This window comes from Scyliorhinus canicula, chromosome 2, assembly GCF_902713615.1.
Source record: "Scyliorhinus canicula chromosome 2, sScyCan1.1, whole genome shotgun sequence".
NCBI classification, from domain to species: domain Eukaryota; kingdom Metazoa; phylum Chordata; class Chondrichthyes; order Carcharhiniformes; family Scyliorhinidae; genus Scyliorhinus; species Scyliorhinus canicula.
The window spans coordinates 75,586,974-75,602,969 of NC_052147.1; the positions used below are offsets into that span (position 1 = coordinate 75,586,974).

General features: G+C 43.0%; 1 protein-coding gene across 5 annotated transcripts in view; it reads left to right on the top strand.

The window, feature by feature from the left end:
• The window catches only part of mipol1 (mirror-image polydactyly 1), a 569,773-nt gene that overhangs the window by 209,985 nt on the left and 343,792 nt on the right, over nucleotides 1–15,996 (top strand). For 4 of the 5 annotated variants that reach the window (XM_038780849.1, XM_038780840.1, XM_038780878.1 and 1 more), the window contains 2 exons: nucleotides 3,935–4,070; nucleotides 5,292–5,397. In XM_038780849.1, the coding sequence (XP_038636777.1) occupies nucleotides 3,935–4,070; nucleotides 5,292–5,397 (242 nt within the window). The remainder of the gene's footprint in view (nucleotides 1–3,934; nucleotides 4,071–5,291; nucleotides 5,398–15,996) is intronic. The other variant, XM_038780869.1, reaches the window with a different exon arrangement.

The window sequence follows — 15,996 nt, forward strand, 5'->3', positions numbered from 1 at the left end:
TAAATGATTACTTAGTGTTATAGTCTTTGGGGGTTGCATTTGAATTAATGGTTGCTAAGATGTTCACTGTATGTTTTAAAAAGGTTAATTTGAGTTTATAGAAGAAACATTGTTTTGCTTTAAAAAATACTTTTCCATTTCTGCTGTACCACGCCTGTAGAGTGGGCCGTGTGCTCCCCATACCACAATCTATGAAAAGTTGTGGGTCAGATGAACTCCATGCGACACTTTGGGGTTCTCTAAACTCTGGCCCATAACACTTTGTGCTGTGACGTGAAGGTGATAACTGGCAAATCTAAGAACTCAGCTATTATGCTTCTTGTAGGTAAATTGTAGTGTACAATGTTATTTGTGGCCGTTTGGTTAAATTTGTAAGGCTACTGTTTTAAACCAAGAACTCTGCGGGTTCAAACCTTACCTGCAGATTTTTACTGTATCAGTCTGGATTTTCATTCTGATAATGTTGAGGAAGTTCTGTGTTGTCATTCAATGGTAGTACTTGTAGCTTTTATGTTTGCTGTTAAAGGCATTTATTGTCCGGTGGATCTCGAGTCAAGGCCACATTGAAAATTTTCATTCTTGACACTTTGCTTTGTGCATTTCAGTATTCAAATGTGTGCATTTTCTATGTAGTTACTTAGAATATACAGGCTAAGTTGGATGATAACCTTAAATCATGTACATTATTAATTGTTAACAAAATTATACATTTCCTTTTTAATTTGAGCCTAAAAAGTATTCTCATATTTAGTTGATATTCCTCAATATGCTTTTTTAAAATATACATTGTTATTTACTTTAAAGAATTGAACCTGTATGGGTAGAGTTGAGAAATACCAAGGGACAAATAACATTAGCGGGTTTCATATATAGACCCCCAAACTGCAGCAGTGGTGAGGTTGGGAATGGCATCAAACACGAAATTAGGGACGCACGTAACAAGGGAGTATCGGTGATCATGGGTGATTTTCATCTTCACATAGATTGGGCAAATCAAATTAGCCACAATGCCGTAGAGGAGGAGAGCAGGCCATCTTAGACTGGGTACTATGTAATGAGAAGGGAATCATTGCCAATCTGGCTGTGCGAGATTCCTTAGGGATGAGCGACCATAATATGATAGAATTTTTTATCAAGATGGAGAGTGAAGATTCGGAGACTAAGGTGCTGAATCTTAATAAAGGGAACTATGAGGATATGAGGCATATGTTGGCCTTGATAGATTTGGGAGAATTACTTAAAGGGATGACAGTGGATAGACAATGGCAAACATTCAAGGGGGAACTACAGCAACTGTTTATTCATGTCTGGCACAAAAGCAAAGGGGATAAGAGAGCCAATCCATGGCTTACAAAGGAAATTAGTAATAGTATCCAATACAAGGAAGAAGAACACAGATTGGCCAAGAAAAATAATAGGTCTGAGAATTGAGAACAGTTTAGAATTCAGCAAAGAAGGACGAAGGGATTGATTAAGAAGGGGAAATGAAGCTGGAAGGGAACATAAAGCTTGACACTAAGAGTTTCTATAGAAATGTGAAGAGAAAGAGATTGGTAAAGAGAAATGTAGGCCCCCTACAGACAGAAACAGGGGAATGCATAATAATGAACAAAGAAATGGCTGAGTAATTGAATACATACTTTGGTTCTGTCTTCACAAATGAGGACACAAATCAGATCCCAAAAATGTTGGAGAATGAACGGTTTAGTGAGAGGGAAGAACAGAGGGAGATCACCATTAGTAGAGAAATGGTGCTGGGAAAATTGATGGGATTGAAGGGTGATTAATCCCCCAGGCCTGAGAATCTGCATCCCAGAGTGCTTAAGGAGGTGGCTCTGGAAATAGTGGATGCATTGGTGGTCATCTTCTGGGATTCTATAGACTCTGGAACTGTCCTGGCAGATTGGAGGGTAGCTCTACTCTGACATTCAAAAAGGGAGGTAGAGAGAAAGCAGGGAATTATAGACCAGTAAGCCTAACATTGGTCATGGGGAAAGTACTTGAATCCGTTATCAAGGACTTTATAGCAGAACATTGAGAAAGAAGTGGCAGGATCAGTCAGAGTCAGCATGGATTTATGAAGGGAAAATCATGCTTGACAAATCTGTTGGAATTCTTTGAAGAGGTAACCATTAGAGTTGACAAGGGGGAGCCAGTCGATGTGGTATATTTGGACTTTCAGAAGTAGTTGACAAAGTCCCGCATAAGAAATTATTGTGCAACATTAAAACACATGGGATTGGGAGAAATGTATTGAGGTGGATAGAAAACTGGTTGGCAGAGAGGAAACCAAGAGTAGGGATTGATGGGTCCTTTTCAAATTGGCAGGCGGTAACTAGTGGGGTACCACAGGGATCGGTGCTGGGACCCCAGCTATTCACAATATATATTGATGATTTGGATGAGGGAACAAAATGTAACATCTCAAAGATTGCAGATGATAGAAAATTAGATGGGAGGGTGAATTGTGATGAGGATGCAGGGATCCTACAGCAAGTTCTGGGCAGGTTGGGCGGGTGGGCAAATCAGTGCTGGATGCAGTATAATTTGGATAAGTATGAGGTTATTCACTTTGGAAGCAAAAACAGGAAGGCAGATTACTGCCCGAATAGTTGTAAATTGGGAGAGGGGAGTGTGCAGCTGGACCTGGATGTCCTTGTGCACCATTCGCTGAAGGTAAGCATGCAGGTGTAGCAGGCGATAAAGAAGGCTAATGGTATGTTGGCCTTCATTGCAAGAGGTTTCAAGTAGAGAAGCAGGGATGTGTTGCTGCAATTGATAAGGGCCTTCGTGAGGCCACACCTGGAGTATTGTGTAGAGTTTTGGTCTCCTTTTCTGAGGAACGATGTTCTTGCTCTCGAGGGAGTGCAGCGACGGTTTACCAGACTGATTCCAGGGATGGCGTGACTGTCATATGAGGAGAGATTGACTAGGTTGGGATTGTTCTCGCTGGAGTTCAAAAGAATGAGGGGGATCTCATAGAGACTTATAAAATTCTAACAGGACTAGACAGGAAGATGTTACCAATGATGGGTGTGTCTAGAACCAGAGGTCACAGTCTGAGGATTCACGGTAAACCATTTCGGACAGAGATAAGGAGACATTTCTTCACCCAAAGAGTGGTGAGCCTGTGGAAGTCATTATCATAGGAAGTAATTTATGCTAAAACTTTGAATATATTCAAGAGGCGGCTGGATCTCGCACTTGAGGAGAATGGGATCAAAGGCTATGGGGAGAAAGCAGAATTAGGCTGTTGAGTTGGATAATCAGCGATGATCGTGATGAATGGCGGAGCAGGCTCGAAGGACCAAAAAGCCTCCTCCTGCTCCTATCTTCTATGTATCTATGTAACCTCTGTTTTTTTTAAAAAAGCACTAACATGTTAAATATCCGCAAATACCAGCTGTAATTCCGAGGCTTTGGTTTCAAAATAAGTCATCTATCTCAAAATGTTTACTGCTCATTCATATCCTTGCTCCCCAAAATAAAAGGAAAGAGGCAGAAAGGCACATGTATTTCCAACAAATGGTCAAGAATTCTGGGTAGTAATGGTAATTTTGTAAGAATATAAGTTATTCCAACATTCTAATTTGATATTATACTTATCTAGAAATATTTTAAGGTCAGGCATGTAATTTACTCAATATTATATTACCACGAGGCATCTTTACATTTGAGGACATCATATCAACTTTTAATTTTTCATCCTTTGCTTTCCAAAAGCAGTACTTGTAATATATGCTCCACACACACAAAGTCCCAAGAGATTAAGATTATCATGCTTTAGAATAACTAGGCTCACTTTATATGCAGCTATTATTTGCACAATTCAAGTCTTCAATCAAAAAGGTATCATGAGCTCCCAAACTAAATTTTTTGCATTCAAGTGAACTTTGAGCCCCACTAAATGATTTTTGTCTTTGATTTGTAACAGCAGAGCTGAAAACAGAGGTAGCAATACACTAGATGACCCTTTCACCCCAGGTCAAATTACCAAACTCTCAGACGATAACAGGAGAATAACACTCCTATTGCAAGAGTTGAATGCTGTGGCAGAATCAAATAAAAAGGTATGTCCTTTAGATTTGTTTAATTGTGCTTTGTGTTTGTGGCACTCAGGATTGTATTTAATCCAACATTTTCCTCGCTCTTCTAAGAAAGGTTATCTTTGTTATGTGGAAATGAAAAATGAATGAATTTATCGTTTAAGTGTTATCGTACAGGTTGAGCATCCCTTATCCGAAATTCTGAAAACCGAAAAATTCCAAAATCCGCACATTTTTTCGAACGCGCAACACATGCGTAACCCCCAATATGTGCCGCACACGTACAGTTCCCAAAGTTCCGCATATAGAACATAGAACATATGCCCATTTCCCAACATGCACTGCACATGCACAGTTCCCAACACGCAGCGCAGTTCCTAACGTTCCACATATGTGCAGTTCCCAATGCGCACCACACATGCGCATCTGCACAGTATATTCCAAAATCCGAAAAATTCCACAATCCGATTCATATGCAGCCCAAGCATTTCAGATATGGGATTTTCAACCAATATTTTCATTTTTGGCATCTTCATCAGGTTGCACATGCAGTGTTTTAAGATTTCTCGATTCTGCAATTATTGACACTGCTAACTACTGAAATTTTATTGCAGCATTTGACTACCAATTCCAGAACTACTGGTAAAGTGCCTCCAGATCCTCATTAACAGCCTTTTTCTTAATTAACAGCTGCTGAAATTTAACGTGTCTGATCTAAACAGTCCTAACTTACTTCAAGATATAAATTTATGTATTACAAGGTCACTTTTCTCATGGCTTTGAAGTGTGGACTAAAATGTACAATGTAATTCAAATCCATGTTCCATTCTGGACCGACAGTAAGACAACTTTGGAAAAAATGTGCCACTGAATTTGCATAACATCCCTTTGGTATCAGTAGATTGATCTGATAAGTAAATGTATGCTTAATAATTTTCACTGCGTAACTGAAAGTCAAATATTTGTATTTATCGGGTTAACTAATTTCAGGGGATAGCTGATGTTAGAATGTTATTTGATACTGTTAAATGTCTACCGTTGTTGAAAATAACAAGTTCTGTGTAAATACTGGATACGTTTAATTATTTATATTGTTACTTGCCTTTGGAAATATTAATTTCAATCTAACACTTATTCCATGAAGGCTGCTAACTTCAAATATTAATCTATTGATCTGTAATCAAAAATGGTATGCATGACTTGAGCTTTAAATATATACAACATATTATATGTTCATACTTTTAGCTTCAGGATAAACTCTCAGATAAAGAGCGTGAATTGGAAGTTCTGAAACTTGACACCGAATTACAAGAAAAAGCAATAGAAGCCAAAATAGCTGAAAAGGCTGCAGGTACTTTTTGCATGGAATTTCAATGGTTTGCTGAATGAAGGTATAAAAAGCTATTGCAATTTTATATTAGTGAACATCAGCTGCGTTTACTAAAGGTGTGAGCATTTCATGTTTGTGGCACTTTTAAGTGACATATAAAATAAGTAACTCTGGGATCCTGGTACCAGCATTCTGGACAGCTTGACTTGAATTCATACTGATATTGGCATTAAATGCATTGTTAACACCATGTCAATTCAATCACAAAAGAAGCTGTTTGTTTTGTTGAAAGACCTTGAGTCAACAAGGGAGAATAATGATTACCAGTGCCTTTACCCTCCATCCAGCAGTTCAAACATTGCTTATTGTTTTAACTGGTTCAAAGCATCACAGCATCCTTTGTTTTGATGTATTCACACTTATCTGGAACTGAACCTATTCTTTCAGAAGTACCAGCCCATGAAACGAACAATATGATTAGTTAAAGACAGGTGTTTGATGTTCAGACTTAATTATTTTATAAGCTAACCTGATAGTTGAATGAAAGTTTGATTTTATTTAAAGATGTAATTTTCCCTGGCACCTCATAATATTTTAGCTTTCAATTTGTAGTTATTAGTGTTTGTAAAAGATAAATTTAAAAATTTATCATAAAATCCCTACAGTGCAGAAGGAATCCATTCGGCACATCAAGTCTGCATCGTCCCTCTGAAAGAGCACCCCACCCAGGCCCTAACCCTAACTCTAACCCTAACACTCTCCTTGTAACCTCATTTAGGGCCAATTTAGCATAGCCAATCACCTAACTTGCACATCTTTGGACTGTGGGAGGAAACCCATGCAGACATGAGAAGAAAGTGCAAACTCCACACAGACAGTCACCCGAGGTCAGAATTGAACCCGTGTCTCTGGCGCTGAGAGGCAGCAGTGCTAACCACTGTGCCACCCAATTGCTTTTTTCTCTTTTCATCCATGTTGACTCTAGTGAAACATTCTGCCTTTTTACTAATAAAAATGTTTTGTAATTAATATGGTGCGGCTTTACCAACATTCTTATTAACTTTTTGTAAAAAAGGAATATCCATCTGTAGATTTCCCCACAAGTAACTCTTCCCAGTCTACCTTGGCCAGATCCTGCCTGATTTTACTGAAATCTACTCTCCCTAAATCCACAACCTTTTGTTTGCAAATTATCCATTTCTTTGTCCGTGACAAACTTAAATTGTACCATGTTATGTTCACTATCGCCAAAATACTCCCCCACCAATGCATCAACGATCTGTCCAGCTTCATTCCGAAAATTAGGTCCAGCACTGCAGAAGAGCAGTGTGGGGGAGGGGCATTCAACAAGGAAGTGGGGAAGGTAGGGCCCAACATATTACCTCAAGGGTAATGTGAAGGAGTAACAAACCCAGAGAACCATGCACCGTCCCTTGTTGCACCCTCCACATATTGGGCTAAAACGTTCTCCTGTAAACATGTTAAGAATTCCACTCCATCTAATGCCTTAACACAATGACTATCCCAATTGATGGACGGATATATGTTTGTGATATGTGTCTTGCATACCTGATAATGAAACGTCTGTGCCCTGACATTTCATTTATTTTAGGGAGGATGGGATGTAAAGCTCCTTGCTGTTAATTCCCTTATTTCTGCTTTCCTTATTTTTGCCATTGTCATTTTTGATCCATGGATGCCTCATGGACCTGTATCTTTAAGTCAAGCAGCAGAGAGAATGAGGAGTTCAAGAAATTGCAACATAATATATGGTGCTGCTAGCTTTCGAGAACAGAACCCAGAGTTTGTGGCACCCAGGAGATGGTATGGGACTCAGTTCAAAGGTGGGACTCTGTTCAATTAGTTGGCTGGTAGCCAATGCATTGACCAAATGGTTTTATTCTGCCTGGTAATCGGTGGTAATTGGATCGTAGAATCATAGAATTCCTACTGTGCAGAAGGAGGCCATTCGGCCCATTGAATCTGCATGGCTCTTGTTCCAATACAGCACTCCACGTAGGCCCAATCCTCCTCCCCTATCCCTGTAGCCCCACTAACCTTTTGGGCAATATTAGCACGACCAATTCATCTAACCTGCACATCTTTGGACTGTTGCTGGAAACTGGAGCACCCGAAGAAAACCCACACAGACATGGAGAGAATGTGCAAACTCCACACCTGACGTCGGAATTGAGCCCCTGGTGCTGTGACACTGCAATTCTAACCACTATGTCACCATTGAACTGAGAGCAACTCTGGCAATGGTAGGATTCGAACCTGCGCCCCTGCAGACATTGGAGTCTAATTAAATTGCCTTAGATCGCTTGGCCAGGCTACCCCATCCTGCCCGCGGGGCTGATTTCCAGAGACCGAAGAAAAGCAGGATTGAGACCTGGACACACAGGGACAAGGACATGCTCCCACTCTTCTCTCGCTTGCATGCTCATTCCCACTCCTCGCCAGAAAGGCTGTGAGTTGATGTATTTCTTAACCTGCAGAAAACCTGAATGGATGAATCCACAGTGAAACCATTATTGGCTGGAAACAGAGACTAGGATCTGAAACATTCCCCTGGATGACGATTCTCCCCCCACAATGCCCCCTCCCAAGTGACCCCCAACATTTAAAGACCTTTTCTGAGATCACTCAGTTATTTGTCTGGATCCCTTAATTTTTTTTAAATTTAAAGTACCCAATTCCTTTTTCACCAATGGAGGGGCAATTTAGTGTGGCCAATGCATCTACCCTGCACATCTTTGCGTTGTAAGGGTGAGACCCACACAGACGTGGGGAGAATGTGCAAACTCCACAGGGTCAGTGACCCGGGGCCGGGATTGAACCCAGGTCCTCGGTGCCATGAGGCAACAATGCTAACCACTGCGCCACTGTGTCGCCCCTCTGGATCCATTGATGATGCTAGGCCTTGGGTAAGTGTAATTATGTCAGCAGGGATCACCTGCCTTGTTGCATTGTCATTCAATAGAGCTGCTGGCTTCCGATTAGCTGGCAGCTCTTGGTTGGTGGGACCTCTGCCCCAGGGTCCTTGATCTCCGGGAAGTCCTGCCTCTAGCCTGAGTGACACTTAATTCAACAGGCCTTTACTACAACAGGTGATGCGGGATTCCTGCTGGCTCTCCAGCCAGCCTCTGTCACCTCCTTTAAATACCACCCAACGTGAATGACATTACAGCTGAAGGTATGACATACTACTGAGATATAGCTGCACGACGGTCAGGATTTGGAACTGAATATTTGTTAAAAGGTCCCGAGCAGTGTTTTTCAAACTTTTTACCCAGGGACCCACCTTTATCAACCGGCTGACCTTCGTGACTCATGCCAGCCGACCTTCATAATGCACCATTTTCACTTCCTTTAATGCGAGAGGTGAGCCTGCTTCGCCCTCACAATCCCACTTGCTTTGTCATTCAACGTTACATTTTTGGTAAGGATTTCAGCTGATGATTTAGGTTCTCACAGCATTCTTTAAAAAAAAATCAAAATGTTTGTCCTCAAACTCGCCATGCTTCTTCAAATGCCTTTCAAGTTTTGAGAGTTTTAATCTTTCATTTTCCAGTACTTCCCTGCATAAAACGCACATGGACTTTGCATCCTGATTTGCATTGTCAAAATTAACAATATCATACCGCAAGAAATCATCTTTATACTGCTTTGTTCCAGATTTCAATTTCTTCTGAATGAGTTGTTCACCAGAGGACCTGGATCTATGGTGCAGTTCACAACAGCACTGCTTTGCACTGCCATGGACTCTCCTGTGAAGCTCTCTTCAGATTCAATTGTGATATCTTGGCTATCTGGTCTCTGGCCCTTCCTTGTTACAAAATCATTCTTCTTTGGCTCTTCACACAGTCCTGTTGCTTGCTTGCAGGCAGCTACAAAATGGAGGAATCTCTTCTCGTCTCAACGCCAAATAAATAAGCATGAATGTCAAGTAGGATGCAAAACGATTCTTTTATTAGCATACACAAATCTCCTCTGCCGAAGGCTCTGTCTCGCTGGTCGGATTTTTTATACTGTGAGGCTCCTCCCCTCATTAAAGGGGAAGCCCCTCCCCATTACCAGGGAAGTTCATATTCATCGGAGGTCACGGGGAAATGAATGGTACACAACCCGTGGCCTCCATGGGGGTGGTAACATCTGTCATGTGAGTGTCCCTTTAAGAAATGTTTTTGTCTTATCACATGGCTGCAGTGATGTCATTGTGTGGGTGGAGCTGGACTGTGGCACTGGGAGTTGGCTTTATTTTTGCTTTGGTTTGGGGCTTGTTTGTGGCTCTGAGTGTTTTCTTTCATTTTCACATTTGGCTGCTGTACTCAGAAAGAGAAGTATCTTAGCCTGTCTCTCTATCTTCAGTTTAAAAGCTGTTTCCAGATTACTTGACAACTTAAAATAAATAATTGCTTTCTGGAAGGAATTCAAACCTGCTGCTTTGGAAAGGAAACAAGAGCGTGCATACCAGGTCTTGGGTCTTGGGTGCTGTGTGCTGGGCCACACCTTTGAAAAGGGGGTTTCTGGGATATTGTTATTAAATTGGAACAGTCAATGGGGGGATTTTATTAAGGGTGATACATAGCTCACTGTAGCTCTGTGGGGTTTTTATGTTGGTAGTTGATAAAAATGCTTAATGTGTGTGTTTATAAAAATGTTAACTAAATTTGTAGAATAAAGCATGTTTTGATTAAAATTGCTGAAGGCCTCTCTTGAATAACACCTGAAAGGCAGGCCCTTGTGCTCATCGTAATCAAAATCGATAAACAGTTGTAGGTCAGGTGAACTCCATGATATACTTTGGAGTTTTCTAAACCCTGGCCCATAACACACCCCTCCCCCTGAAGTCCAAAGTGGCATCCGCATTCGCACTTCGACGCGATGTCCCCTTGTCTGTTATGCCTGGGGAAGATGCTCAGTCGGCATATACCAGACTGGAGAACAGCACTTCCATGTGGAATGATGAGGTGGGGTGTGTGTGGCCGATGCTACGATGGGTACCTGTGTGGCTGCCTCTTCTGGTGGCTGGACCTCCATCTCGGAGTTAAATTCTGATATTACTGTGTCCGGAAGCCCGACGATCTGAGCCCGACTCAATCCGGAACAGGGGGTGATGTTGGCGGAGTCGGCAGTGGCGGCTGCAAATGGCAGCAGGGACGGCAGAACCCGCGGGGAACTTTACCTCAGCTGCGTTAAAAACGCATTTCTCCCACCAGAGGCAGACGCTGGCCACCTGGAATTTTCACAAAACTTCGGCCAATATTCTTGGTCGGAGGAACCCACGATGAGGACATAATCGAGGTAGACTGCAACCTGGGGAAAACCTTGCAAGATTCTTCCATGATCAGCTGGAAGATGGCACATGTCACGGAAACCCCGAAAGGCAAGCATGTGTACTCGTACAAATCCTGGTGTGTGTCCCGGTCTCGGCGGCTGGAGGGCCCTGCACCATAATCGACATTCAGGACTTGGGCCTCTGGGGAGACCTTGCAGCGGCTGTCGGGTCTCTGCGCCAGCAATCGTCTTCCCTGCGAAGTTGGCTCCATCGTCGGGCGATCGTTTCATCTGGTCTTGGGCCACCGCAACAGTGGGCGGATGGGCGGCTTAAATTCATCACAGGCAGGCCCTGGAGTTCCTGGGCGACCTGCTCAGCGCTCTCATGGGAGATGGCGATCTGAACTGTCTATTCTTGGTCCAGGTGAGTCTCCGCCACGAGCTTGCAGTGGGCAGCCAGGTCCCGAAGGCGGCAGACAAAACGGTCTTGCAGAGTTTTGTTCAATACAGTGCTGCACTCGCAGGTTTCCGCCAGTTTCCTCAAGTAGGCCAGGAAATCGGTGGTCAACTCGCCCTGGGCCTGGGTGGTGGTATGGAAACAAAAAACGGCGGATGATGAGTGGGTTTTTCAGGTGGAAATGATTCCCCACGAGGGCCACCAAAACGTCTAAAGACTGGGTATCAGGCTCATCTGGGTGAGTCAGACTCTTAATTATGCTACATGTCGGAACACTGAGCAAAAACACTAGTTGTCTTTCGGCCCTATGATCGCGTTTGTCCAAAAAAAAATCACATCCATCCGATATACTGTTCCCAATCATCCGTACCTGCTGCAAATGGTTCAAGCTTCCCAATGTGGGGAATTGCTGCGGGCTGGTTGGTGGCCACCAGAGGCTTAAACAAGGTGGTCCAGCTTCGCAGCACTTGGTGTCGACGGCAGCTCCACTTTACACTTGTCATGAACGGCAAGTAGGATGCAAAACAATATTCTTTTATTATAATACACAAAACTCCCCTCCCATCGGATTCCCCTCCCAGATCTGCACCCAGGTCGTGGTTTTTATACTGTGAGGGCACCCCTTGTTAAAGGGGAACCTCGTCCCATTACCGGGGAAGTTCATATTGATTGGAAGTCACGGGGGAACGAATGGCACGGAACCCAAGGCTTCCTTGACTCTGCGTCCATCAATGTACATGAGAGCCGCATGACCTGTTCTCTGCCACTGCTTCTGGCGGGAGATCTCGAGTATTCGCATTTAAAGGCCGGTTGCGGCCGGCATTCTCTTTTTTTAAAAATAAATTTAGATTACCCAATTATTTTTTCCAATTAAGGGGCAATTTAGCGTGGCCAATCCACCTACTCTGCACATTTTTGGGTTGTGGGGGCGAAACCCACGCAGACACGGGGAGAATGTGCAAACTCCACACAGACTGTGACCCAGAGCCGGGATCGAACCTGGGACCTCAGCGCCGTGAGGCGGTTGTGCTAACCACTAGGCCACCGTGCTGCCCTTCGGCCGGCATTCTCAACTTAAAAGTCGGTCACGGTCGACAATCCCTACTGGTGGGTCGCAACCGTGAGTTTAAAAAACCCTCTGGAGGAAGGTGAGGGAAGCGTGTAGAGAGGGAGGAGTAGTACTCATGATTAAGGATGGGAATCACTTATTTGCTGAGAAATTGGGCTCTTATTCAGATCTTCGTGAAGGCTAGTTTTTGGTTTTCAGGGGCACCTTAGATCTGAAGATTTAAGTTTGAAACCAAACTGTTCTCAAAGCAGAAATTTGAAAACTCGCTTTCTGCCCCCATTAAAGGATATTAAAGAAACAAGACTTCATTCTGGGCAGGCAACCAAGAATCCAACAATTAAACCAAAGGAGAAAATGCTGAAAAATCTGAACAGGTTTGGCAGTATCTGTAGGGAGATAAAAGAGCTACGTCTTTCAGTCCTTGATGTAGTGATGCCGGTGTTGGACTGGGGTGGGTGCAGTAAGAAGTCTTACAACACCAGTTTAAAGTCCAACAGGTTTGTTTCAAATCACTAGCTTTCGGAGTGCAGCTCCTTCCTTAGGTGAATGAAGAGGATTCTAGAAACACATATATAGACAAAGTCAATGATGCAAGATGATACTTTGAATGGGAGTCTTTGCAAGTAATTAAGTCTGTATGTGTTCAGGTGAGTCTTGTACAATTACTTTCTAATTTATTGCTATATTGGTAGAAACCTTGGCTGGATTTTCACCTTGGAGGCTGAATTTGGGAGATTTCCTGACAATCGTGATTCTGCAGACTGATTGGCTTCGCCCATTATCACTATTTTCATCGCAGGTGTCAGGGACCGACTCAATATATTCCTTCGCTGTCACTCTGTCAAATCCAGGAGCTCACTCTCTAACAGCACTCTCCTTGTATCTACACTGTATCGACTGTAGCAGTTCCAGAAGGCAGCTCACCACCACCTACATTCTCAATGGCTATTAAGGCTGGGCATTAAATGCTGGCCTAGTCAACGGTGCCCACATCCCAAGAATGAACTTAAAAACTCATAAAACTGTCTGGATAAACAAACAGTCATTCAAAAGCATTGAACAAAAACCATAATCCAATTAAATGGTCATGAAACTTTCAAGATAAACACATGTCCAGTTCACATGACAGCTGTATTAACAACCCCTGCTGTGCTGAATCCATTAGTAGTGTTTGGAACTTAGCCAAGCATTCATAATAAGATTCCATTGCACAACTATATCAACAAAACCTGTCGAGTTGAATACATTAAAACCTTTGAAGTCATACCCAAAGCTCAAGCTTTAAAGCAGGAAAAACAGATGTCTGAACTTTCAAAGAACCCGGCCATCTGTTCAAGGTTTGAAGCAGGGAAGCAGATGCCTGTGCTGTCATTCAATGAAAATAAATCATAGGGATAGAGGGCAGCACGGTGGCGCAGTGGTTGCACTGCAGTCTCACGGCGCTGAGGTCCCAGGTTCGATCCCGGTTCTGGGTCACTGTCCGTGTGGAGTTTGCACATTCTCCCCGTGTTTGTGTGGGTTTCGCCCCCACAACCCAAAGATGTACAAGGAAGGTGGATTGAACACGCTAATATTGCCTCTTAATTGGAAAAAAATGAATTGGGTACTCTAAATTTATAAAAAAATAAAATAAATAAATCATAGGGACAGCTGACAGAGAGGATATTTTACTCTCATGTTTCTGAAAACTTCTCCACTTTCAGAATGCTGACCAATTTAGTGGTCACTTAACAAAGCCCTATCATCAATTATACATTAAAAACATATTTCATTAATCATGCAGAATTTCATAATGACACGCGAAGTTGGGAATTGGCATTTGCCTTGCAAACTGCATAATTAGGCAAGCCGAGAGGGCTTTAAACTAAATAGAAGGAGGATGGTTTTTTCATAAAATTTACAGTACAGAAGGAGGCCATTCGGCCCATTGAGTCTGCACCGGCTCCTGGAAAGAGCACCCTACCCAAGGTTAACACCTCCACCCTATCCCAAATTCAGCCTCCAAGGTGAAAATCCAGCCAAGGTTTCTACCAATAGAGCAGTAAATTAGAAAGTAATTGTACAAGACTCACCTGAACACATACAGGTTATCCCTACAGACTTAATTCCTTGCAAAGACTCACATTCAAAGTATCATCTTGCATCATTGACTTTGTCTATATATGTGTTTCTAGAATCCTCTACATTTTACATTGTATTGGGGAGGGCCTGTGGTTATGGGGACTTGTTGGAGTTTCTTGTACAAGTTTGCTTTTTCGTGTTCATGTGTGGGATGGTGTTTTTTAAAGTTGGACATGGGCGAGGTCTGGTTGATCTGCCTATTTATTTGTCTTTATTCCGGGTGGGCTGAAGAGTTAACCAATGAGAGCGAAGTGGTGGCGTAACTGCAGCTCATTATTTTAATGTAGTTATAGTTAATGAACATCTGTTTTTTTTTTCTGTTTGGTGTTAGGGGTAGTTGATTGAGGGGCAAGGAGCTTTTGTTTGACTTTTGGTTGTTTAATTGTTTATTTGGGTTTGGTGTAGTTGGGAGGTGGAGGGCAGGTTTGATTTTTTGACAGTGACTGCAGCTTGTTCTTTGTTTTCTCTTGGCAGCCATCTTGGGTGGGTCGATGCCTGTGCTTTCTAAGTAGTTGCTGGATTACGTCTCATGGTGAAAAATGGCTAACTCAGGTTTGGATGGGGAGGGAGGCCCCCAATTCGGCTGATCGCTTGGCATGTAAGGGGGTTGAACAGCCCAGTAAAATGGTCGAGGATATTTGCTCACTTGAAAAGTTTGAATGTTGATGTGGTGTTTCTGCAGGAGACCCATTTGCGGGTCATGACCAGACAAGGTTACGGAAGGGATGGGTGGGGCAGGTATTCCACTCGGGTTTTCATGCTAAGGCCCGGGCAGTGTGCACCTCGGTGGTCTTAGTTAATATGTATGTTCAAAATTTGGATGATATTTTATTCGACGTAAGACCATAAGATATAGGCGTAGAATTAGGCCATTTGGCCCATTAAGTCTGCTCCGCCATTCAATCATGGCTGATATGTTTCTCATTCCTATTCTCCTGCCTTCTACCCATAACCCCCGATCCCCTTTTTAATCAAAAACCAATCTATCTCTGTCTTAAAGACACTCATGTGATTTGGCCTCCACAGCCTTCTGCAGCAAAGAGTTCCACAGATTCACCACCCTTCAGCTGAAGAAATTCCTCGTTATCTGTTTTAAAGGATTGTCCTTTCAGCCTATGGCTGTGCCCTCTGGTTCTAGTTTCTCCTACTAGTGGAAACATCCTCTCCACATTCACTCTATCTATCCAGGCCTGTCAGTAATCTGTAAGATTCAATGAGAACCCCTCATCCTATTGAGTACAGACCCAGAGTTCTCAACCTCTCCACATATAAAAAGTCCTTCATTCTGGGGATCATTCTTGTGAACCTCCTCTGGATCGTCTCCAGCATATCCTTCCTTAGATATGGGGCCCTAAACCGCGCACAATATTCCAAATGGGGTTTGACCGAAGCTGATGTGACCATCAATTCACTCAAGCGACCATCAATTCACTCAAGACACGAGTAGAAGTAAACTGTGGCTTTAATCAACTTACAACTGAGCCTGCCTGTGACCAGATGATCTGAGGGCAGGCTCGCAAGACTGCAGCACTTTATACTTCCGGTTGTGGGAGGAGCCATGGGCGGAGCCAAGGTAGGAACCCTGTACATGCTCCTCATCTCCCCCTGTGGGCAGAGCCGCGCAACGGCTCACAGATGGAGCCCACAGGGATAAAGTGATACACAGTGTGAATTATACATATTATACATTCAC